Consider the following 24,361-nt stretch of genomic DNA (forward strand, 5'->3'; position numbering starts at 1 on the left):
TAAATCATCTTAAAAAGACATGCTTATATGGCTTCTAACACTGCTTGACATACTGTTATCTATAAAGATAACTAAAAATGGTGCAGCATTCATCTTAAACTTGAATTCTGTCCAGGCATTTGTCCATTTTTACAGGGAACCCAAATCTGTCTTTTCTTTCTAAGCAGGTTAATCTTGGACTTGAACAAAGCTTGTCCTGTGAATAACTTTCCAACACCCCCAAAACGTGTTTCACCAAAATTCTTCTTCCATGTAAACTGGGCAGTCCTAATCTTAGGTTACGTGTAAGTAAGCAGTATCCTCACCAATCACGAGGCTGACAGGAGCTGCGACACCCACGGTCTCACTGTGTTGAAGACGAAGAAACGTTTTAAGCAAAAGCTAACAACCAAGCGAAAGCTAAACCAGAAAGCACAACTGAGCTGTTAAGCTATTCATCCGTTTTGGAATTTACTTTACAATGTCCACATTCCCAGGATGCACATCCTGCCATAAACTGAACAAGAACCTTTTCTTCTTAAAAATGTTGCCATCTAAACGCTGGTTAATGTTTTAGTGACCCATGAACACATTTACACATGTAGACCCTATTTTACCCATTTCTCGCTGTTTGTGCTGCTCTCTTTAGCTCTGCTTCAGTGTTGTAGCAGACTGACAGTCGTGGAGGGATGTCAATCATGTATGCTCACCAGAAAAGCCGGACCATGTCCAGCCATTTTTCACATAGGACTGATCACATAGGAAGTGATTTTTAGGCAATGTTTTATTATATTTCTATCCTGTTCGTTTTTTTTTAATTTATTCAAACCTTCCTGGATTTTAAACACAATACTTTTTTTTGTACCACACAGACATGTCTAATATTTTCCACTGGGACAAATTAAAACAGTCTCAGGCAAATGAGTGATGGTTTAGGCATGCAATTTGTGGTGAGTAACGCCTATTACTTCAGCCTCAAAACTAAAGACACCAAATATGACTTGGCTGATTGGCTAGATTTGGAGTAAGGGGGGGAAACTGTGAATTTAAATTTCATCAAATTATTAATGTATTTAACCAAACTTTGTAAAAGAAGAAAAGTGATGGACAGTAAACACAAAACACACACACAAAGGAAAAATCCAAAAAGGGAAAAGAGGCAGAAACCCAACACAGCAGTCTGAGGAGAAGAGCTCATGTAAAAGAGTGTGAGAAAGCTTTGGCAAGGCAACTCTAGGAGCACTAAGGCTGAGTGCGCCCCAATTCCCCCTTCGCCCTCTATTGTCCCGCTCCGGGCGTCTCATCTGCAGAACATTTGCTGGGTCATGGAACACTGCACCCTAACAAGCTTTTAAATAACTGACTAATTCCCAGCAGCACAATGCAGAAAAATGTGATAGGAATGTGAATGATCCAGTCTATTTAAAGGTGGATTTTTTTCCAGCTGAAATTATGCACCCTGAGATTACGAATCCTGAATGCAAATTAAGGCGATATTCAAATGGTTCTCCATTTTGTCTGGAAAGGGCCATTCAAACACATGTGCACGGACACACACTTCAGCAGGCATTGTCATTTTTGAAAGAGGGGTTAAATAGGTCTGAATTCACTAACATGTCATTAAAGATCCCGAGGTATCGGCTGCTCAAACGTCCAGAACCATGAACATTTTACAACATTTCACATGATGTTCTTCCATATCTTTCAAAAGTAAAACAAAACTGTGACAAGTGTTCACTTTCCCAGCCGGGCATCCTAAAACCCAAAGTCTTCTGCACCTCCACTGCACACTCACCGGCCACTTTATTAGGTAAAAGGTTGGACCCCTTTTTACCTTCAGAACTGCCTTAATTCTTTGTGGCAAACCTTCTACAAGGTGTTGGAAACATTCCTCAGAGATTTTGGTTGGTCATTTGAGTTCCTGTTGCCTTTCTATCATCTGGAACCAGTCTGCCCGTTCTCCTCTGACCTCTCACATCAACAAGGCATTTTCATCCACACAACTGACCGCTCACTGGATATCTAGTCTTTTTCTGACCGTTCTCTGTAAACCCTAGAGATGGTTGAGCATGAAAATCCCAGTAGATCAGCAGTTTCTGAAATACTCAGACCAGCTCGTCTGGCACCAACAACCACGCCACGTTCAAAGTCCCTTAAAATCCCCTTTCTTCCCCGTTCTGATGCTCGGTCAGCACTTCAGCAAGTTGTCTTGACCACCTCTACATGCCTAAATGCACTGAGTTGCAGCCGTGTGATTGGCTGATTAGCTTCTTGTGTTAACAAGCAATTGAACACCTACCTAATAAAGTGGCTGGTGAGTGTATATCCAAAAGTATCCAGACACTCCATTCTAATTTGTTAATTCAGTCACTTTAAGGTGCATTCAGTGCTGACTCAGCTGATCGCTTGTGCACACACAGCATCTCCAAAAGCATTGCCAACAGAATGAGATGCTCTGGAGCAGCCACACATGAGTGTAAGATCACTGTGAAGCGTCAGCTAGAGTAGTATAAAGCCTGGCAGGACTGAGCTGGGGAGCATCAGAACTGTTCTTTGGAGTGATGACGCTCCATCCAGCACATTTGGGATGACAGAGTGGCCTGACCTCTAATGCTTGTGTGGCTGAAGGCAATTATATCCTCACAGCAATGTTCCAACAACCTCTGGACATATAGCAAACAATAACAAACTAAAAATATCAAAGATACTTTACTAAGAAAACCTAAAACCTAAAAATCTATGTAATATAATCAGACAAACATGAACATGCGTCATCGTTGTAGCAGTATTTAATGCAGGAACCTTTATTAGTAGTTTTTTTGATCTCATTACCACCGCATTGATAATGCTATGAGGCTTTACTGGATGTGCTACAGCTGAGCTAGTGGTGGTATACAACCCTGTTTCCAAAAACATTGGGATGCTGTGCAAAATGTAAATAAAAACAGAATGCAATGATGTCCAAGTCATTTAAACCCTATATTTAATTGAAAGTAGTATATCAAATGTTAAAGCTGAATGTGCTGCCAGCAACACATTTGAAAAAAGGCAGAACAGGGGCAACAAAAGACTGGTAATGCTAAAAAACACTTAGCGGAGCACCTCACAACTAATTAGGTTTAATTGGCAACAAGTGAGCAACATGATTGGGTATAAAAAGAGCACCTCAGAGAGGCTGGGTCTTTCAGAAGTAAAGACTGGGAGGGGTTCACCACTCTGTGAAAGACTGCGTGGGCAAATGTCTCTCAATGGAAAATAGCAAAGAACTTGGGGATTTCATCATATACTGTACATGATATCATTCAAAGATTCAGACAATCTGAAGAAATACACCATTACACTAACTGGCTGTGATCTTCAGGCTTTCAGGCGGCACTGCTTTAAAAACAGACATGATTCTGTAGTGGAAATCACTGCATGGGGTCAACATTTCAGAAAACCACTGTCTGTGAACACAGATCGTTACTGCATCCACAAATGCAATTTAAAACTCTACCATGCAAAGAAGAAAGCATATATAAACAGGACCCAGAAACGCTGCCACCTTCTCTGGGCCTGAGCTCATTTAAGATGGAATGAGGCAAGTGGAAAAGTGTCCTGTGGTCCAACAAATCAAAATTAGAAATTCTTTTTGGCTAAAGAGGAGAGGGACCATCCAGTTTGTAATCAGTACACAGTTCAAAAGCCAGTATTCGTGATGGTATAGGGGTGTGTTAGTGCAAATGGAATCTGTGACTTGAACATCTGTGAGGGCATCATTATTGTTGAGCTATACATACAGGTTTTGGAGCTACAGGAAAGGCCTTGTTTAGTTCAGCAAGCTGATGCCAAACCACATTCTGCATGTATTACAACAACATGGCTAAAGGCAAGAGTCTGGGGTGCTAAACTGGCCTGCCTGCTGTCCAGATCTGTCACACAATGAAACAAGAAAATACAACAAAGGAGTCCCCTGAACTGCTGAGTAGCTGAAATCCCATGTTAAGCAAAAAGGGGAAAACATTTCACTTCCAAAATTACAGCAATTGGTCTCTCCATTCCCAGCGTTTTTGAAAAGTGCTGTTGGCATCAAATTCAAAACAACATAAATTATTTTTTAAAATAATAAAAATTTTCAGTTTCAACATATGATATGTTGTCTTTGTACTACTTTCAATTAAATATAGGGTTTACTGATTTGCACATCATCATATTCTGTTTTTTTTACATTTTGCACAGCGTCCCAAATGGGTTTTACATTCTTAGCCACAATGGGTTGAATACTAGTTTGGCAGTTCTACTTTAAAGACTTGCATTTGAAGACATTAACAGACATTTCAATAACATCATTATTTTTATATCGCAGTTCACAGTGAATCCATTCCTTTGGAGTAATTGCAACAACCGCAAAGTCTCCTAGCAATATTTTTAATTCATGTGGGACAGTTCTAGCCTAAAAGGGGCTTACAGAAGTCCCACAAAGCAAATGTGCAGAAAGAAAAGAAGCACAAATGTATAACAATGGAATGCAGAACCCCAAAGTATATTAAAGTTATTGCATGTCTACATGCATTCCTTAAGCCCTGAATTGTGACCAGTGCTAAAATGGAATTAAACTGGTTTGAATAAATGGAGCTGGTCACATATGTGAAGTCTGTTTATTGGAGTTTTCATGAGCGTTTCAAAAAACATGAGTGAGCGAAGAGAATGTTTGTCCAACACAAAAGAAATCTGGCGAGGGAAACAAACAAGCCATGCAATGCTACTCAAGGACTAGGAGAAGGGCTTTTAAATACACTGACGAAGAATGAGAAACATCTGGAAACAATAATTAGGAGAATGGCATCGCATACTAATTGACAGATTTTAAACTGGTGATACAGAATGCAAACCCAGTGTGGATGCATCTCATTATAGAACTGTCTAATTATATATGTAATTACATAATTGTGCTTAAATAGTTTAACAAAATGACAATCATTACACTGGACTTCTAAGAGTTTCTTTAACTGCTTACCAAAGTTTCCCAAGTGTTTAAGAGAATTGCTCACTGTGGGTATCTTGACCATAAATTGGTTTTACTAGTTTGTGACGCCTTAACTGTAAACCAAGATGAAAGCAAGTCATAACCGTCTTAATGCAACTCTTGACAATTGACCCGATGAAGCTCGACAATAATAGTTTACATCTGCTGGCTCCTATCAGGTTCTGTGTATAAACATTTAACTTTCACAGTGTAAAACAGGCCAAAAATGGTCTCCACCTCATCCTCCTCCTCCCAATTCAACCCTTCTACCACATTCCACAATGCAGCAAGGTGCAAGAAGGGTAGATTGTGAGTTAAGGAAAAGACCTGTATGTCAAACATGAATTCAGCCTAGTTTTATACTGAAGCATACTTTTATATTAGATCCCACCAATGCAGATGTGACTGCATAGGAGGCCACATCAGGCTGGCCTTGACTGCTTGATGACTGACTGCATGGACTCAATGAACATGTCAATGAAGAACATGTGGGTTATAGACAAATATGGCAACACAAGCCTTCTGAAATCCAACCCCTGAACCCCTACCTGCCCTCCCTCACAAGAGACAAAGCTGAAAAGTACTTATTTTTTGACACATTTGAATGTCCGATTGAGTTATTATAACGTTGACTTATGCCAGCTCTTGTATCTGTTGGCCTACATAACAGATTTGTCAGTTTGCATTCTCCTCCAAACACACTGAGCTGTCCAATAACCTGTTCCTTGCAGGCTGAAAAGATGTGGTGGTGCTTCACATCTCAGAGTAAGTATGTGCTAGCCTTTGTCCCCCTGGTAGCACTGTCAGCACAGGGTCGCCTCTCGCCTTTTGAAGGCCTTAAGCAGAATTTTTTCATCTAATGTCCAGGAAAATTAAAAGCTAACTAATAACAACAACTGCTACCAAATTACATACATTTATAACTAGCTAACTGTGTATCACTGATGATTGGATGTTGGGGTTGGGGTTCGAATTATAAAAAATAAAGAATTTGAACTACAGATGAACTTCGCAGGATTCTTGATACAGAGGTCTGTCTTACGACGCAAAAACAGTTAAAGCAGTTAACTTTAAGCCTAGTTTGATCTGATCCTGGTGGCAGTGGAGACAGTGTGCTTCTAACTGTTACCGTTAGAAACCGAAGCCAAGCTGAACAGCCGTTTCGTCAGACAGATCGACTTGTTGTGCAAGCTGAAGCCAAAACAAATAGCATAAGGTTAACATCCACTTATAAAATATAAAAAAACAACCTTCCTTTATGTTTAAACTTTTTCTCCTTGCCTTCTCTTTTTCTTTTCTATTTTGCAGTACCAGATTTTGATTGATCACTTGCTTTTTTCCTCCTCACTCAAGCATCTTAGACAACACAAGGGTACAGTAAAAACCCAGAAATCGAGAGGGGGCCCCTGGTGGCCATGAGCATCTAAGCAACCACTTATATCACTCAACAGTTAGGGAGGTCTAGCTAGGATTTGCGCAAAAATAGGAGAGAAAACTGGGTCAAAGCCCAAATATTAATGATAATATTAACAGTACATCCAAACTGTACCAAAACGATCAAACTAAATCTAATAATAGTGACTCATAAGATTTGACGATGCACTGGATTGTTCGCTAAAGAACTGCAATTAAATATAAGTGAGCTTCAAGATTATTACACATACATTTCGCCCTATAGCTTAACATTTACACCACAAGTTACAAGTCTCCTGCTTTCCTCTCATCCACCTGAACACTCTCGTGCCACACACAACTGGAACAAGTGGCATTTTCATCTAGTACGGCTCCAGACCGATCCAACACCCTGTAATAACAACCCTCATTACAGGGCTTCCAACGTCTAATTTCACACCACCAGCACCAACACATTCACCCGCACGCCTCTCTTTAATGTGGGAAAAATGCTCACACGACTGAGCTTAAGAGATCTTGCCCTTATTATGCTTTGCTATTTTCGTACAGATGGATACGGAGACAGAGCAGCTAAAGGATGCACACAAACATGTACATATTTGGTAAATATTTGAGATATATGGTACAAGACTGTATGCAAAACTTCTAGCCCTTGGCCAAGTTACATGTTCTGCTGATTTCTTCAATGAAAATAAGCTGCTCTACAGAGTTGCACCTTTCAAAGAACAATTACTGTTGATTTTCTCAATTGAACATATAAAACATTTTAGGTTTTATTTGGTAAACTCTGGAAATAAAAAGAAACTGTGCTCTCGAATGCCATGTTTTATTGTCTTCTCTGTAGAGGGCGTTAACATATTTATACACAGAAAATCAGCAAAACATGTAGAATAACCAGGGATGTTCAAACGTTTGCATACACTACACATCCAAGGTTCGTAGAAACCTGGAGCGCATTCAGTCTCATTGCGCACTGTTTTGCTGTGGTTTCCGGGTTGAATGACGTTTCATTGAAATGGTTTGAAACAGAGTGCAATGAGCTTTGAGCTAGGTTTTCTCTTAAATCCCTGGCATCAGAGGTGCTACCCAATCAGCAGCAACGTGAATACAAACCCTGTCATATTAAAAAAGGCAGTGAACACCATGGATTCTATTGAAGTTCTTTAAAAAGGATGGCTCAGTAACCCTGCTGGTCCAATGTTTCGTCTGAAATCAAGGGTATTAACTGGAGTTTGTCCCTCCATTCCTTTATTCACAGCCTCTGGGAAAAAGAAGAAACAAGGTAAATGAGCCCATCATAATACAGCCCTTTTTCTGTCTTTCCTTTAATACAGTCTTGCTTTTTTTCTTCTTAGGTCATTTTGAAAGCATTCACTCCTCACAACCATCATTCCTTTTAAATCCTGTCCATACGTTTGAAATCCAGTGACATAAAACAGAGCTACTTCCCTCTGAACAGACCAGAAAAGATACTTTATTTCTGCATGTACTTTACTTCTATATACCTTAGATCAGTGGTCTCCAAACTTGCTTGACTGACTTTTTCACTGATTGTTCCTGGAGAGTTCATCTTCCTACAGCAGCTGGTTCAAACCACAATCTGTCGCACCTGCTCCAGCTAATTAGTCTCTTCTCAAGTCTCTGATTGGCTGGATCAAATGTTTTAGAGTTAAGTAAGGGGCGAGGCATCGTCCTGGATACAATCTGGAACCTACCAAGGCAGCTCTCCAGGATTAGGGTGGAAGACCACTGCACTACATGTTGGAACACTGCTGGAAGGATTTAACTGCATTCAGCCACGAAAGCATTAGTGAGGTCAGGTACCGGTTGACACTGAGTATAAGTTATTGGAATTGCTTATGATTATCGTAGGAAATGCTGTTAAAAATACTACAGTAAAAACAAATACAAGATAAACAAACACCGCCAAGCAATTTAGTTTATTAAGGGTAGGCCATGGGGTCCACGCAACATACCAGTCAAAGACTGTTCCAAGAAGAGCCTGATGTTTTTTATGATAACTGTCATCTTTGGATGTTGTTTTTAAACACCATGCAGGGAAAACTATCAACCAATAACATCACGTTACACTCCCCTCTGTCATCGAGCCAAAATACAACACTGATACTGCGTCCCACTCAGAAATACATCAGGATACAGAAGAAAAATGCGTTATGATTTCTGATACACACTGACGTGGATCCAGAGTTAAATCAGTGTGTGTGGTAATATGTGTCTACATCACACATTTTATGATATCTTTGAAATTAGCTCAGTCTATTAGATTTCATAAGAAGACCTTTCCATTTTACAGTGCACACTCACCCTCACCTTTACTTATCAGCATCTTAAATCAGTTAAGATAATTCCTTCACTGTTGTCTTTGCCCAAGAACTGGTCACTCCTGCCTGGCTCACCTCAGCTGTCACGCTATTCTGAACTGACCTGTTGCGAGCACAATGGCTGATTTTATTGGAAGCAGCTTGGGACCATGACCAAGGAATGACAGAATGAGCAGGATGCAGGCCAGCTGGAGAGATAAAGCCTCAAATCGTCCAGGGAGTCCCTGCAAAGCTCCAGGGAAAGTGTTGTATCCTCTGAGAATATCTTACAGCACCATAATATCTCAGAAATATACAGCAGCCTTTCATGAAACCAGCTCAGCACTAACTGGCTAGCAACAAAAACATGTCAGCAGTGAACTCTTTTTGTCTGTATTGTGTGACTTGAATTCTTGACTGAATGGCTACAAGGAACTCTCTGGAGACCCCTTGTCTAATCCAGTTATTCCTTTCCTCCCGACATCTCTCTCCAAAACAGCAGAGACCTGAATGCTGTCATCAGCTCCTGGAAGGAACTTTACCCAACTCCAGAAAACTAAGAGCAATACTGTCTCATCAAATCCTGGAGAAGAACTGAACAAATGACTAGCAGAAGCTGAGAAAGATGGACTCAACTGGATTTTATTCAAATACATGAAAAACCAGATGAATGAGCTAATCTCAATATAGTCCTTTTTTCTGTCTTTCCTTTAATATATTTATCTTGCTTCATCCTCTTAGGTCACTCTAAAAGCATTTACACCCACATATTTCCTTTTAAATCCTATCCATATGTTTCAAATCCAATGACATAAAGCAGACCTACTGCTTTCTGGATAGAGCAGAAAAGGTACTTCACTTTTATATGAAAAACAGGGGAAAATATCTTTGATTCTTTAGGAAAGCACACATCTTAAAATGACTGTGTGGACAAATATCTAATACATTTTCCCCTTAACCATAAATGCACTATGCAGTTCAGAAGTACCCCATCATTAAACAGGCAGCCCGCCTAGCCAAACTTACATATCACTTAATTTGGATGATATAAGCACTAGGATGTAACAGGCAGGATAGCTTTGGCTTCCTAGTGCTCAGCTGTTGTGGCAGGTGTTCATACCACATGCAATTTTTGACAAAAGTAAAACTGATAATTTTTAAACATATGCATGCACTAACTTCAGATCCCAAATCCAGCACAGATACAATTATTGATATAACGGTATGCAGCAGAGGCAAGCTGGTTTGTAATGGAAGAGCAGCCTTTAGCTGTAGTAATCTAACATCTGTCGCAGTAGGCTTTAATCACTGAACTTTGAAATCATTTCAGAACAAAGAAAAAGAAACTGAAGTACTAGTCTGGGGTGGTTTACTAAAGAAGATCACAGAAATGGTGTTGTTGTCATGTGGGGGAGTGATGATGAGGCGGACGGATATGCTGAGAGACGTGAGATTTATTAGGGGCAAATCCATACTCAGGGTCTAAACAGTCCAGGGTCAAAGAGCCAACACAGAGAGAACGAGGGACAGAAAAAAACAGGAAATACAATGGAGGCCAGAAGATACGACACTATACAATACAAAGGCCAGCAAACTAGGGAAAAACACAGGGCTTAAATACTAGAACAGGGTTAACAAGACACAGGTGGTTAACATGAGTGTTAACAAGACACAGGTGAGAACAATCAGGGGAAGGGTCTAGAAACAAGGGGGCAGAACAGGGAAGAATCAAAAAAGGAAGCACATGGACAAGACCAAAAGGTAAACAAAAGCACATGGAGGACTGGGAGGGGCCAATCATGATAGTTGTACTCCTGAATTGGGGATAATAAAAGACTTCAAACTCCAAACTCTGTGGTCTTTCTTTCTTACGAGAGCTATCCCTTCTGGACATTTAGTTTCTTATAATATTCTTCACTCCCTAACAATCACACAAAGATATGGACCATTTTACTTTCAAACTGCAGTCCGACAGCAAAAAAAAAATATATATAAAAACAATAAATTATTCTGACCTTAGATATTCAGCTATATGCTTCTAGACACCAAACATGGCTTGGACACCACTTTGGACACCAGACATAGCCTTGCTGAACTCTTCCATTTGAGATAAAGCAAAGATTTTGTAAATTTGTTTCTTTGGCCATACCATTGCTGTAATGCAGTAAAGCAGTTCAAACTGACATCACACTAGTATTGTGGCATGCTACTAACCACTTGGGGTGACAGTTTTTGGAAAAGGGCTAAAGTTTTTAGTGTCTCACTGGTGAAGCCTTCACATAATGACCCTGCTGACCTAACATAAAGTGGTCCCACTGGGCATGCGATCCACTCAATCACTCAGGGCCTCTGGCACAGCTTCAACACTACTGCATTCAACAGAGCAGGACCTCCAAGGATATCCACCATACTGCGTCACCTTCTGATCTTCTGAAATGCCAGTTTGAGCAGCTTTCTGACCTCTGTCCACCTCTGGCCCCGGACATAGTTCTGACTGACCAGGGTCAAACTGTTTGGTGTGAATTAAAAAGCAGGAATAATGATATTATTGAAAGAGGCTAGCTCACATTTACAAAGGAGCGATTCAGAGCTGTAGTCTTTGGATGAAGGCTCTCCAAAGAACACTCTGAAGCCCCAGTACGACATGGGAGGCTACATGCACATCTCCATTTAAAACTTCAGCTGAGGTCAAAATCACAGGTGGATTAACTTCAGTTTTGACCTACAGCCGGCAAATACAGATATAACAGCCTAAACTTCAGAAAAAAAGCTAGTTAGTCTGCATTTGTAATTATGTAGTTCTATCAAATATATAATTTTCCACAATTATATGAATGAATGAGATTCTATTCTTCATACCAAACTTTATTACAATAAAACAGATAAATGACCAGTTACCATCATGAGATAATGACTGTGTTTACATGCACTTAATCATCTGATAACAGCCAAAAATCAGATTTTGTCAGTAATCTGTTAATATGAAACTCCAGCTCTACATGAGTCGGACAGTAATTCGATTTCTGCTTTGCAACCAGCCAAAAAACTCACACAGGAATTCGTGACTTAAACATGGAACACTGTACAAATTTATGATGAACATACATCATCTAGAAGATGAAGAATATTTAACTCTGTTATTTCGTGTTTGGTTTTAGCGCCGCTCCAAAAGTGTTTTACTGAATCTCATGACATCCACCGTCTGATCTCGCGCATGCGCAGACTGAGAAATCCGACAGAAATCAGAATAAGAGTTTACATGCACCAAGAAACCTGATTACTGAGCTAAAATCCAGCTCTATCAGATTTCTTAATCGGATTTCTGAATGGTGTTAACATGACCATTTTAATAATCAGATAACTACAGAAATCTGATTATGATCGGATTAATAAGTGCATGTAAAAGCACTCAACACCTGGTCTCTCACAGTTTGGATTGGTTCACACCAGCTCCACCTCCATCCTGGCTGCGGCCGCTAATGATCGAACACCTCTGCAGCCAGTTCTGGACTCAATAACTCGAATATTTATACCTCTTGTTTTGCTGTTTACAGGTTGCGGTTTTCTAAACTGAACTGCTTCTTTGTTCTCGGTTTCCTGTGCTTTTCACCCTTGCTTTGTTTCTTGGTTTGCAATCATAGACCCTCCTTATATATACCTGCCTGCTTCTGTATTGGCCCACGCCTGTTAAGATAATCACGAGAATTAGATCACCCCTTATAAACCTGCTCAGGGCAAACATCCTGCCTCGACATCCCTTTCGTTAGACCACCACTGCAATGCTGGTTGCAACAAATGATAAAAGTGGACAACCCAATATGGGCAACAACATCAAGACTAAGACTACGGGCAAAGTGGAGTCACCTGTCTTTTAATATACTCTGTGGTTTCTTTGGTATTTCACTTGTCCATTAGGTGCTAACAATGCTACACTGTATGCCTAGCTTGGATTTGCAGGGAACTATCTCTGGAATCTTAACACAAACAAAACCTTTCTTTTTGCAGGAATTTATCCTGAAACGAGGACTTGAGATAGGTTGACATAAGCCCTAGCCAAAAGGATATAAATAATATACGATTAAGGGGAGGAACGGTATTGAAAGTTCTTTGGAGAGCATGTCAGGCACACATGACTGAGGTATAACAATGCTGTCCAGTTAGTCAAGAAACTCTCCTTGAGGCTATTAAGTAGCTTGGCACTTTCTTGACCTCCAGCTAAGCACATGCATTCATGGTCCAGAAATCACTTCCCTTAAATGAAAGAACTACAACTATTCGACTATGAAAAGGGAGCTTTGATACACTCTGTTCCACAAGAACATAAACACAACCGTTACAAATCCAAGTCAGGCTTTACTCTAAAGATGCTCATCTTTATACTGAACACTTTCTCTGTCTAATCAATATACTGTATCATTTTCCAACTAGTGTTGTCCCTGTCTGATCTAAAAGACTGGTATTAGACCAAACCGGTTTCAATGCTTGGTTATGTGCTCTGTCCTTGAAGTGATGCAAACAGATTTTGTCCACAAAACTTATTGCAGTCTGTTTACTCAGAGGCCATGTTTGCAATGGTGCCAGGCAGTTATTCCCAACTATACAAGACTAGGCTTCTCTCTTTGAATGGGGAGACACCAAAATTGAATTATAAGCTGCACTTCTATCTTATTGTATTGCACTGTGTATTGTAGTTTATTGTATTGTATTTTATTGTATTGCATTGCACTGAATGGCACAGAGTTCCGTGTTAAACTCTGTTCCTTTTCTCTCTGTATCTACAGTGACTCTGTGTTTCTAGCAGTATCTGAGCTCAGGACCGTCTTTCTCTCTAACCTGTTGGTAACTAGCAAAGATACTTTCTCTAGACAGACAAAGCACTTCTTGTAAGCCACTCTGGATAAGAGCGTCTGTTAAATGCTGTAAATGTAAATGTAAAATACTCTAAAGGACAAATTGCCATTTCAAAAACATTTGAAATCACTGATGAGATCTGACAAAAACCTCATAAATAGTTTGTAGAACTGTGCTCGCACAGATCTCCACGTCGGGAAACAGTAACCAGCAAGCAGACTGGCTATTTTACTTCAGGGGCAGGACTTTCTTCACAAATTTGGCTCCTAGATCACAGCATGTTAAATATCTCTGCACCTTTTTCTCACTACCTCCTGTCCAGAAATGAGTGCTGTGTCAGTGCTGGACTGACCTGTCTGTTTACTGTGTCTAATGTCTGTTTAATTTATCGTGTTTATTTTACTGTTTCTAGCTTAATTTTTTGTTTGCACACTACATCTGCACATGCTTTCTGTTCCTTGTTACACCGTGTTGTTCCTGGAGGAACGTATTTTCACTCCACTGTGTACTAGTACGTAGATGGAATGACAATAAAAACCTCTTGACTTGACTCTTGACTTGAAGCAGATGCCATGTTGAGCGTTAGGAGCTTACCAATTCACATTTCAACCAGCGACCCAACAACCTCTTGTAACATTTGCAATCCCAGATATCGTTTGCAGTAAGCTCGGTGCTTTTTGACAAAACGCAGTTAAACTAGAATGTAAAATGCAAGTATGTAAGTACACAAGAATTGTACATGTAGCAATAACTGTACACAGAACTAGGGCTGGGCGATTAATCGAAGAGCAATCATAACCGACATTCAGAACCATTAACCGATGTAATCTTGCAAATTTCAGTTATTTAGATTTTTTTTAATTCTGTTAATCCTTTCCCCACTCTGTGTGTTCATGTACTGTCCCCTTAAAAACGTACTACCACATGTCATCACGTGACTCCGCGACGTGGAAGATAAGGCTACATTCACACAGCAGGTAAAAGTGGCCCAAATCTGATTTTCTCACCAAATCCAACATTTTTACTTGGCTGACTGACCATCTTTTAAATGTGATCTGTATGGGACATCAGTCTGAACAGATCAGCTCCTAAACTAACCCACATACGAAAAAGAACAATGGGTCACGTTGCTTCACGCGGCTCATCCAGGGGTAAACAATCATGACTATGAACGAACGGCAGTCGCTCCCAGAGGTTCAGCTTCATCTTCGCCAGCATCACAGAAGCCATCATGAAGCTTCACTCACTGACAGCTGAGCTCAACGCCCAGAATGTGGTCGAGCTCACTGTAAAAAGGGTGCGGTCACTTCTTTGGTTCGTGTCCTCAGGTTCTTTAAACTTTGCTTTCAGACTGCAGCCTTGCTCTCCTGCGGCCGTGTTCGGACATTTCTTTCGAAATCTCTTCAGAGGGTTTGGATACGTCTGGATAAGTCTCTTCTAATTTTTGTACAGAAACGTTTATGAGGTCTCAGCAGTGCAAAATTATGACGAATGGACTGGCGTAAAAGTTGCGTGAATTCCTGGCTGTTGAGACGATTACATTAAGAAATGCATATTTACAGTACAAAGCTTGTGGGGGGAAAACAAACAAACAAAAAATCAAAAGCAAAATAATCATTCATTAATCATAATCAAGGTAAAATATTCAATTAATTGTGAAAGTGATTTGAAGTCATATCGCCCAGCACAACATACCCCCCCCCCAAATGGAGTTGGCTGGTTAGACAAAACCTGAAATAAGAAAGTGGCATATTGAAGAGTTTAAAAAGTAGTTAAAAATGTTTACATCAACACAAAATGTCTGTCAATAAAGTGATTTTACTGCAGCATGCTCCAATTTTAAGGTTCATTTGAACAGCTTTTGTAGCTCCTAAATGCGAGTAAACTCTAATCCTATGCCTTTTTTCTGAGCAGTAGACATTACTCTTTTACTAATCCCAGATGTTGAATTGGATTAAAATGCCTGTTGGGGCTCAAAGATCTCTGAAAAGCCCTCTTCTTTCGCAGGGTACCACTTACTTAGTGATGATAAGTCATACAGAGAGTACAAGGAGAAGCAGTTGACTGTTAGCCACAGGGGAATGTGATAGGGGTTTAGCCAAGAGCACAAGGCTCAGCGAGAGATCCTTCATGGCGTGCCAACTCCATCCTTCTTTCCCGGCTTCATTACGTGCTAAAACCACATGAATATGTCAGATGTCATCACCTGCTGCCACATGGTACGCCATTATGGGTAAATATACCACCCAGGAATGCAGTAACAGCTATTAGCAACAGTGTATTATTATATACGAACGCTTCCATGACATCCTAACTGACCGAAAATGACTTGTTCATGGATCTTTGTCATCTGTCGTTCTCTATTATGAGTTTTTTTCCTCTGACAAAAAAATTGGCAACCATGTTGCGCCATATTGTGTGTTGGAGTTTGTGCTGAGATCTGATGAAATGCGTTTAAGACAAATTTGAGTGATTCACAGTTACAGTTTAACAAAACTTGCAAAACAACATCTTGCAAAAGTTTAATCTGCTGTTCATCACTAAGGAAGACGACTTAAAAGTCTTCAGTGTTCCTCAAATCGCAGAGCAGAAAAATTGTTTTATGATGCCGAACGTCTCCAGACAGCTGCACGGTGCTCGGATTCAGAGTCAGATGAGTTCATAGGCTGAAACAGGTTGTGCAGAGGAGGATTTTTCCAGGATTCTCTGAGGACACTGTAGACAGACATGCACCTCAGAAACTGCTGCATGTGGGTGACATGTGACATGTGAGTATTGAAAGAGTATTGAAATAATCAAGGATGAATGATCGGATCTACGGGACGACAGTTAGAGAGTTTGTCTGATTGTATGGTCTCCATTAGTAAATCAGCTGCTGCTTAAATAGATGGATCAGAAATAAGCATCACAGTATTTCAGTACAAAGTATTTCAAGGGTAACAGCTGCTAATGTTCAGTATAAAGCATTTCCTCTGCTACCATCAGCCTTGCAAGGAGAAATCTGCACACTATTAGAAAACAGTGACTACTAAGCTAAATTACAGAACATCAGCGATTCAGTAAATGCTGTCACGGTTGGCTCCTCCCACTCCATGTGCTTTTTGTTTTGGTCTTCCATGTGCATTTGTTTTGGTTCAGCCCCCTTGTTTGTTGACTCCGCCCCTGATTGTTTTCACCTGTCCCTCGTTATCCCTGTTTTATAAGCCCTGTGTTTGCCCCTTGTCTTGACTGGTCTTTGTTTGAATCTCTGTGTTGTTGGTGTTATATGCTGTGTTGGTTGTACTGGTGTTTGTTTGATTCTAGTTTATGTTATGTCTGGTCCCCGATCTATCAGTGTTGGCTCATTGACCCTGGACCATTTCGACTATGACCCTGGATTTGCCCTTAATAAGTCTCGCTTATCTCCACATGTGCGTCCGCCTCCTCGCTCCCCGTTACAAATGCCCTAATGCTTGCATCCAAAGAGTCATGCCTGGAAAATAGAGGAAGAAACACAGGCCCTGCACTCTGATCCCAATAGAGCTGCCATAATTAACTGTCACAGTAGATGACAATGATATTGTTGACACTTTGTTTCTTTATAAAACACACTCTTTAGTGCTCTGTAACAGGACTATTCAGCTCGAATCTGTGAAGGTCCAGTTACATCAAAAGCCTCTGTAACATATTAGAATGGCAATAACGGTCACCTTTCCATGCTTAATCAATGATTCATTCAGGCAACTAATACAATACAGATGTATTTTGATAAACCTGATTTATTCAATGTACGTTTATAATCTAATAAACATTCTAAGATTGTAGGGTAATTGCCTACTGTTTGTAAAAAAAACAGTATTTTTGAAAGAATAAAAGCTAACATTTAAAAAACATTTGTCCACAGAATAATAAAACCTGTATTTTCATAAGACAAAATAAAAATAAATAAATGAAATAATAAATAATAAAAATAAATGAAAAATAAAATTTACTTAAAATAAAAAATGCTGAAGGCCATTCTTAATCAGCCTTTCAAGCACTTGCACTGTCAGGAAATGGACGAGCACTCTGGTGCACACCTCAGCATGAGCTGGGTTTATTCTATTCATCCGAATGTATTTAATAATTTAATTATTCCCTTTTGGGCCTGATCTGTACTCCTATAGCCAGTCTCTGTTCTAAAATAAAAACAACATTTTTTGTTGCCTATTTCCAGAAAAGTTGGGATAGTTTGTAAAAATTGAATTACAAAGGTAACCAATGAGAGGTTTTAAAAATATGCGTTATACGGTCTCTGATGTTCCAACGCTTCAGGACTGTGGCATTCTGGACTCGCTGTGAATTAGTAACAGAGCTCTAAAGCAAACTAAAAAACGGCGCATACCAATAATTTGTTACCACAAGGGCATGAATGAGTTTTTCACAGTGAGCGGCCAAAGGAAAGTCACAGACTTTGGAGACAAACATCACTAATGTGATTCTTAAAGCTGAGATTGCTGTCAAAATGAGCTGCTTTTGGCAGTAATTTCCATAAATGCATATGACTGGATAACCTGCAACACAGGACTGCTATAGAAGCTGCGTTAGTTCATGTTCATGTTGCTGACATACCACCTTTTTTCTAAACAGCTTTGCTACAGAATCAGTCCACTGAAATACTTTTGCCGGATCTACATTCAGATCGCCAGTTGACGAGGCTTGTGCAATGAAGGGGGCAACATGGCTTCTGTTGTTTTGTCGCTCCATTAAATAAGATACACAGACATACCTTTGACTATGGCGGCCCTATGATGGGTCTAAGTGAAAGAAAAAGGCAGAAGACATAACAGCTCAGCTAGACAAATAATCACAGTTGATAGACAGTCATCCCAAAAGAGGGCTCTATTTCAAATGACTTCACTTTGAACAGCATATAGACACTTTCTATATTTTTCCCTTAAAGGTCATTACCTCACTTGACCCCATTGTCCCCAATCAGTTTGGTCCATTTCATGTCTTTTCACTAGTTGTTCAAAGTCCAGGCTACCTACTGCTCTGCACAACTACCACAATGGGTCTATGAGTCTAACTCCACCACTAAACATGATCACAACCAATGAGAAATCCTCAGCAGTGATGCTGAACCAATCACACTCCATGGTCAGAAGAGGGTGAACCGCTTGGTGTCAGTCAGAAGGTAATATAACAGCACACTATTCATAAGCTAATTACTTTCCAAAGGCTAGAGGGCAAGACCTTACGCAAAAGGCCTCCACCATTTAGAGCTATGATCAGTCAAAAGGCTAGACAATGACAGCAGGTCTTGACATGGTGGAGAAAAGCCATGTGGAGCTGACGTTTCCTTTACGACTTCAAATGCATGGATGGACATGTTAGAGGCAGGGGGCCGACCCCATGTGGACACTTACGAATGGTCTTAATTTAAGCTTTAGTGCCTTTTGGTCCATACAAGAGGGAAGAGCTGGAGTCTTAACAAGTTAACCATTTACTTGCAGTGCACACCGTTCTGTTTGGCAATGCCCACTGTTAAGAAAATGAAAGAAATAGTTCAGCGAAAACATATGTTCACAATTTGTGCCCTTGTTCACACAGTGTAACAAAACAGCTTATCGCTGCTGTCGGAAGAAAACTTTATGTCCAAATGATAACTTTACAGGTGAAGGAAAAAACGTACCTTACTTTTAAAGTAAGTCAAAGGAACCAGACTTATTTCCAAGCAATTTTGGGCTGTTTCTTTTGGCCCATTCATCATGAAACTTACAAACTGTGTAAAGAGCAACAGAAGTTTTCAAATTATGTCAAAAACTGAAAATCAAATGACAAAAATGGAGATACAAGGTTTTGCCCTGACAACAGCGATATGTAAGTATATTTGGGATTTTTTTTAACAAGCCATTTGCACAGTAAAAGTTTCTTACTTGCTTGCTACATCAGCCTTGTAGCTCTAGTGCAAAACTAAGTAACACCAAATCTGTCTTGGCTGAATGACAAAATTTTTCAAATTGTAAAAATGTATAAAATGAATTTTTTGCAGAACTACTTTCTGCAAAAATCCTGCAAACGTGAAGTCTTACATCACTGCTTTCAGTAAGACGGGGCCTCTTCTAAAAATTAAATGCCTTTATCTTCCATGCAGAGGGCCTGATAAAGCTGTCTGCCTGCCTCTCTCCTCTGCCCATTACTCCACAGGAGCCTCTCAGACACCCTGCCAGCTCAGGAAGTCCCTCACACATCAAACGTGACTACTGTAGGGCTTTAATTTCAACACCTACTTCACACGTCTGTCTCTGCAGCAATCCATTCACTGCCTTCTGAGAGACTTTATACAGTTAACCAGCAGCAAACTAAGCTTTCTGTAGGGATGAGTGACAGGAGCTCAAATTTATATCACAAACTTTTTCACTGTTTTGACGGTAAAATATCCAAAATACTACTAGAACAGAACAGTACGTAACATACCGTGTATATATATATATAGTATTATGGGTAAATATACACATGTACACATGTACACATCTATCTATCTATCTATCTATCTATCTATCTATCTATCTATCTATCTATCTATCTAATCAATTAATCAATAATCACAACAACAATACTACAATAAGTTAAGTGATACTTTTTTAAGCCTACAACAGGGAAACTTGACCTCCGCCATCTAACCCATCAGTGCAGTGAAACACCACATACACACTGGTGAACACACACACACTAGGGGGCAGGGAGCACACTTGTACGGAGCGGTGTACAGTCCTATCCGCAGCGCCCAGGGAGCAGTTGGGGGTTAGGTGCTCTGCTCAAGGGCACCTCAGTCATGTACTGTTAGCTCAGGGGATCAAACCGGCAACCTCCTAATCGCCTAATGACAATAATTATATTAATAATAATACTACTACTACTAATAATAATAACAAAAGTCTGTTTTAAACTATATTTCACTGTCTGCTGTATTTAACAAAGGCAGTTTATTATTCCACATTGTTCTGCACAAGTGGTAAAGTTATATTGATTTTGGCCAATAAAGCAATCGCAAAGTAATAATCAGCAGGCAGTGTTGCTGCTGATTATTAAGAGAAATGTCCCTTACAGCGACAGGCTGCATGTAGTAAGCAAATAATAGCCTATTCTGCATGTCAAGTACAGTGTCTTTAGACAAGTAATAGAATGTATTGACTATTCTGGGGGGAGGGTGTCTTTCAGGAATTTCCTGTCGTGTGTGGCTATCACAAAAGCAACATCATCCTCCATTACTAGCACGCTGCTGAACTGGCTTCTGTTCCACAATTGCAAGAGATAACATTCTTAGCTTTCCACCACTTGGCAACAAAAGACCAACAGCAGACAGGAGGAAACTCAAACTCACTCACAAGGAAGCGCAGTCCAGGCCAGTTACATCAATACAAGCAAGGATGTGCCAAGATACTGTGCGGATACATTGTATTCTCTTTTCTGATTCAAATGTCAGAGCTAATAAAGTTATTACAGAAGATGCTGAAGCCTCGCTTCAACAATCAGAACTTTCCTCTTTAAATGAATCTTTCATCTTCATGAATCTCTAAAATCAGATCGCCAGGCAAAGCTAGTAAGAAGAGTTATGTTGAGAGTCAGTGTGAGTCTCCAGTCTTTCCACAGCACAGCTTCAAATAACAAGCCTTTCCTTACACAACTGCACAACTGCACAACTTAGGCTTTGTTCACAGAGCAGGTGAAAGTGGCCCAAATCCACTCTTATTGTTCATATGTGACACACGTGAGTCTGCGAACAGACAAACACACTGAATCTGACGTTTTGAATTTGAAATCCAATTCGAGACGCTTTTATATATGGTACTGGAATCTGATACGTATCCGATATGCGGCAATGCGACTCAGATCAGAATTCAGACTTTTATGTCAATCCCACTCGATATTCATCATCAATTTGTGCTGCTGAGACCTCAAACATTTGGGCTGATGCTTCCGTGGCAAAAAATGTGAAAGTTGTCATCTCAACCGCTCTGTGTTGGAAGAGATTTGGAAAGAAACGGTTGTAGGAGAACAAAGCCGGAGCGTCAGAACCCCTTATTCGTGACCGTGGCAGAATAACATGCTCTCTTACATCGAGCTTGAACACGTTCTGGGTGATGAGCCCAGCGGTCAGTCAATGAAGCTTCAGGATGGCTCCTGTGACACTGGCAAAGATGAAACTGAAACTTCTCCAGAGTACTGACCAGTGGCACCTGTTTCGTTTGTCATGACTAACTAATGACCATTTGACTAAGAGTAGTTAGTATTTAAAGCCCAGGCTTTAGTCAGGATACTGCGAGTTGTGGCTTCAGTCTCCTGAGCTACCGAGGGTTTTTTTCTTGTATTGTTTTGTGAACTGTCTTTTCTGGATTTTTGTTTTTGCCTCTTTTCGTCTTGTTTGCCTGTTTAGTATGATTATTCTTTTGTATTGGATTGTTTTGGAGTTGACCCACGCCTGTTTTTTGACCACAAGCTTGGATCCCGCGTTAATTAGTAAAGCCTTTTCTTCTAACCTTATCCGTGAGCGTCTGATCAGTTCTGTGGCGTTACAGCAGTGCTGTGTAAATGGTTTTTCTAGTCATGTTCATATATTCAATGAATTTATAAAAAGAATTATAACCAAAATAATAGCATCATGGTGAAATTTGAGATTTCATGATGGACTGTATCAACACGCTGTATGTAAACATACACGGAATCTACTCACCATACTGACAGCTGGGTCCATTGAAGCCAGCAGGGCAGTCACAAAGCTGTGAAGATCCTTCTCTGCATTGGCCTCCATTGAAACAGACACCATAGCTGCAGACCGCTACGAGAAAGAACATACAGATACCAACGATGAGAAAACACCTGGCAGCTGTCACATGACGCAATCATGTCCTGTGTCAGCCGCTTGGGCCTCATTCCCTCACTGCGTTATCATCAACCTGTCCACACTTGACACAGTCAGGCTCTTGATGTCTGTCCGCTTCATCAGAAAACATCAGGCCTCCGCAGTACTGCACCTCGAGGATCCACAGCTTCAAGCTTGCTCTTCATATGATTAGGATCTCAAACACTAAAACCTCCTAATCATACAGTACTGTGCAAAAGTCAGAGGCCATCCTTCATTTAAATTTCCAGTCAAAACAGTGATTAAGAACAAGTTACGAATTTCTCAGCTTCAACAAAAAAGGCAGACAATGTCTATTTAACCGAAAAAGTACACAGAAGCCTAAACAACTAAATGTAACATCACATTTTTTTCTGTATTTACAGTATCTATTCTTTGGACAGCCCTGCGATGGACTGGTGACCTGTCCAGGGTGTATCCTGCTTTCCACCCAATGACTGCTGGGATAGGCTTCAGCTCCCCCTGTGACCCAGAAGGATTATATCTACTGGGCACAGGTTTGGTGGTCTACCAGGTATTGCATGGTCCTTAGGAGTCCCACTATGTCTGTATCCTTTAATCATTTTTGAACTTAAACTAATCAAATCTCCTAAGAATCTCCTGAAGAATCAATAACATGTACTTAACTGACTTTAAGGTAAGTAAATGCTGCATTATACAGTATATACAGTACTTTGTCCTGCAGATCACTCTCAGGTGGGGCACTCCAGGGTTTACCCTGACCAGAGCGTACAAACTATGTCATGCTCATGCGCAGAAACTTGATCCACTGTAACTCATTTGGGGCTTAGATAGACAGGAATGTCTAATTTCTTTAGTTATTTTGACTTCCTAATTGAAGTGTAGCAATCAAAGGTGAGCATCTGTTTCATTACTTACTAAACACTGACTTGCCACTTTATTAGCCCATTATTGGTCATTTTATATGGAATGTCTGGCATATAGATGGACTTTGTAGGTTTACAATTACTGACTGTATATTTTGCTGTGTAATTCGTTTGAAGTGGACTCAGACCACCAAGTCATGGTTTCTTTTGCATATGTGAACACGCCAAACAAACCCAGACCCCTCTAAAGGGCCCCAAAAAGCGAACTGAACTAAGACCACCTCTAATAGTTTTAAAACGAACTAATAGTTTTAAAAGAACCAAACTGAGTTCTGTTAAAGTGAACGTAAAAGGGAACCAACTGCAAATGATCTTTTTGTGTTCACAATGCAAGTTTTCTTTCTGGTCCTTTGGGATCAGATCTGGGATCTGGTCCTTTGGGGTCCTTTGGGTTTTGTTCAGACCACAACTCCATTAGAACTCAGAGCCTTTTCACAGCACTCACGGTGTGGACAGCGTTTGCCAGGTGGGCAGCATTCTCTGATAAATCTGACCTATCAGGTGACGAGAAGAACCACCAGACTCGCCTGCTGCTCTCCTATTGGCCGCACTGAAACAACTGGCCAAAGTGCATCGTGGGGGTCTGCCGTGGTGGGCTCCGTTTTCGGCCGTGCTCCTCACTGAAGCTCCACACGACGAATTTTCATTCATTCAGCGGTCAGTGTGAAAGCAGCTAATAATTGCATTGCATGCCCAGCTCGAGCCTTTAACACAGTAAAATCACACAAACTCTCGCATCTTATTAATGCGATCAGTCAGCGCTGCTGTCTGTCTCAGATCACGGACAGACTGTATCCTGAGTAGAACCTTATAAATGACCCTTGGTCTGTTTTACCTGCTGAAGACTGTGGCTGTGTGTGCACTAAACCTCGAGGTTTTCATCATAAAGCTAAGCTAAAGCTGTTTTGTTTTCACAATGCACAAAGTAATCGAACCACAAAACGAATTACAAACGAACTGAACTGAGGTCTGAGTTCATTTGGTGTGTTCACATTTGCAAAAGAAACCATGACTTAGCGGT

The 24,361-nt window shown here is 40.4% G+C and overlaps 1 protein-coding gene across 2 annotated transcripts in view; it reads right to left on the reverse strand.

Moving 5' to 3' along the window:
- The window catches only part of megf6b (multiple EGF-like-domains 6b), a 113,343-nt gene that overhangs the window by 70,058 nt on the left and 18,924 nt on the right, over nt 1-24,361 (reverse strand). For both annotated transcript variants that reach the window (XR_005129283.1, XM_017704899.2), the window contains exon 4: nt 22,265-22,369. Coding sequence is in view for 1 of the 2 variants with exons in the window: in XM_017704899.2 (XP_017560388.1) it covers nt 22,265-22,369 (105 nt within the window). In the remaining variant the exon portion in view is untranslated. The remainder of the gene's footprint in view (nt 1-22,264; nt 22,370-24,361) is intronic.

The sequence above is a fragment of the Pygocentrus nattereri genome, chromosome 21 (genome assembly GCF_015220715.1).
Source record: "Pygocentrus nattereri isolate fPygNat1 chromosome 21, fPygNat1.pri, whole genome shotgun sequence".
Classification (NCBI taxonomy): domain Eukaryota; kingdom Metazoa; phylum Chordata; class Actinopteri; order Characiformes; family Serrasalmidae; genus Pygocentrus; species Pygocentrus nattereri.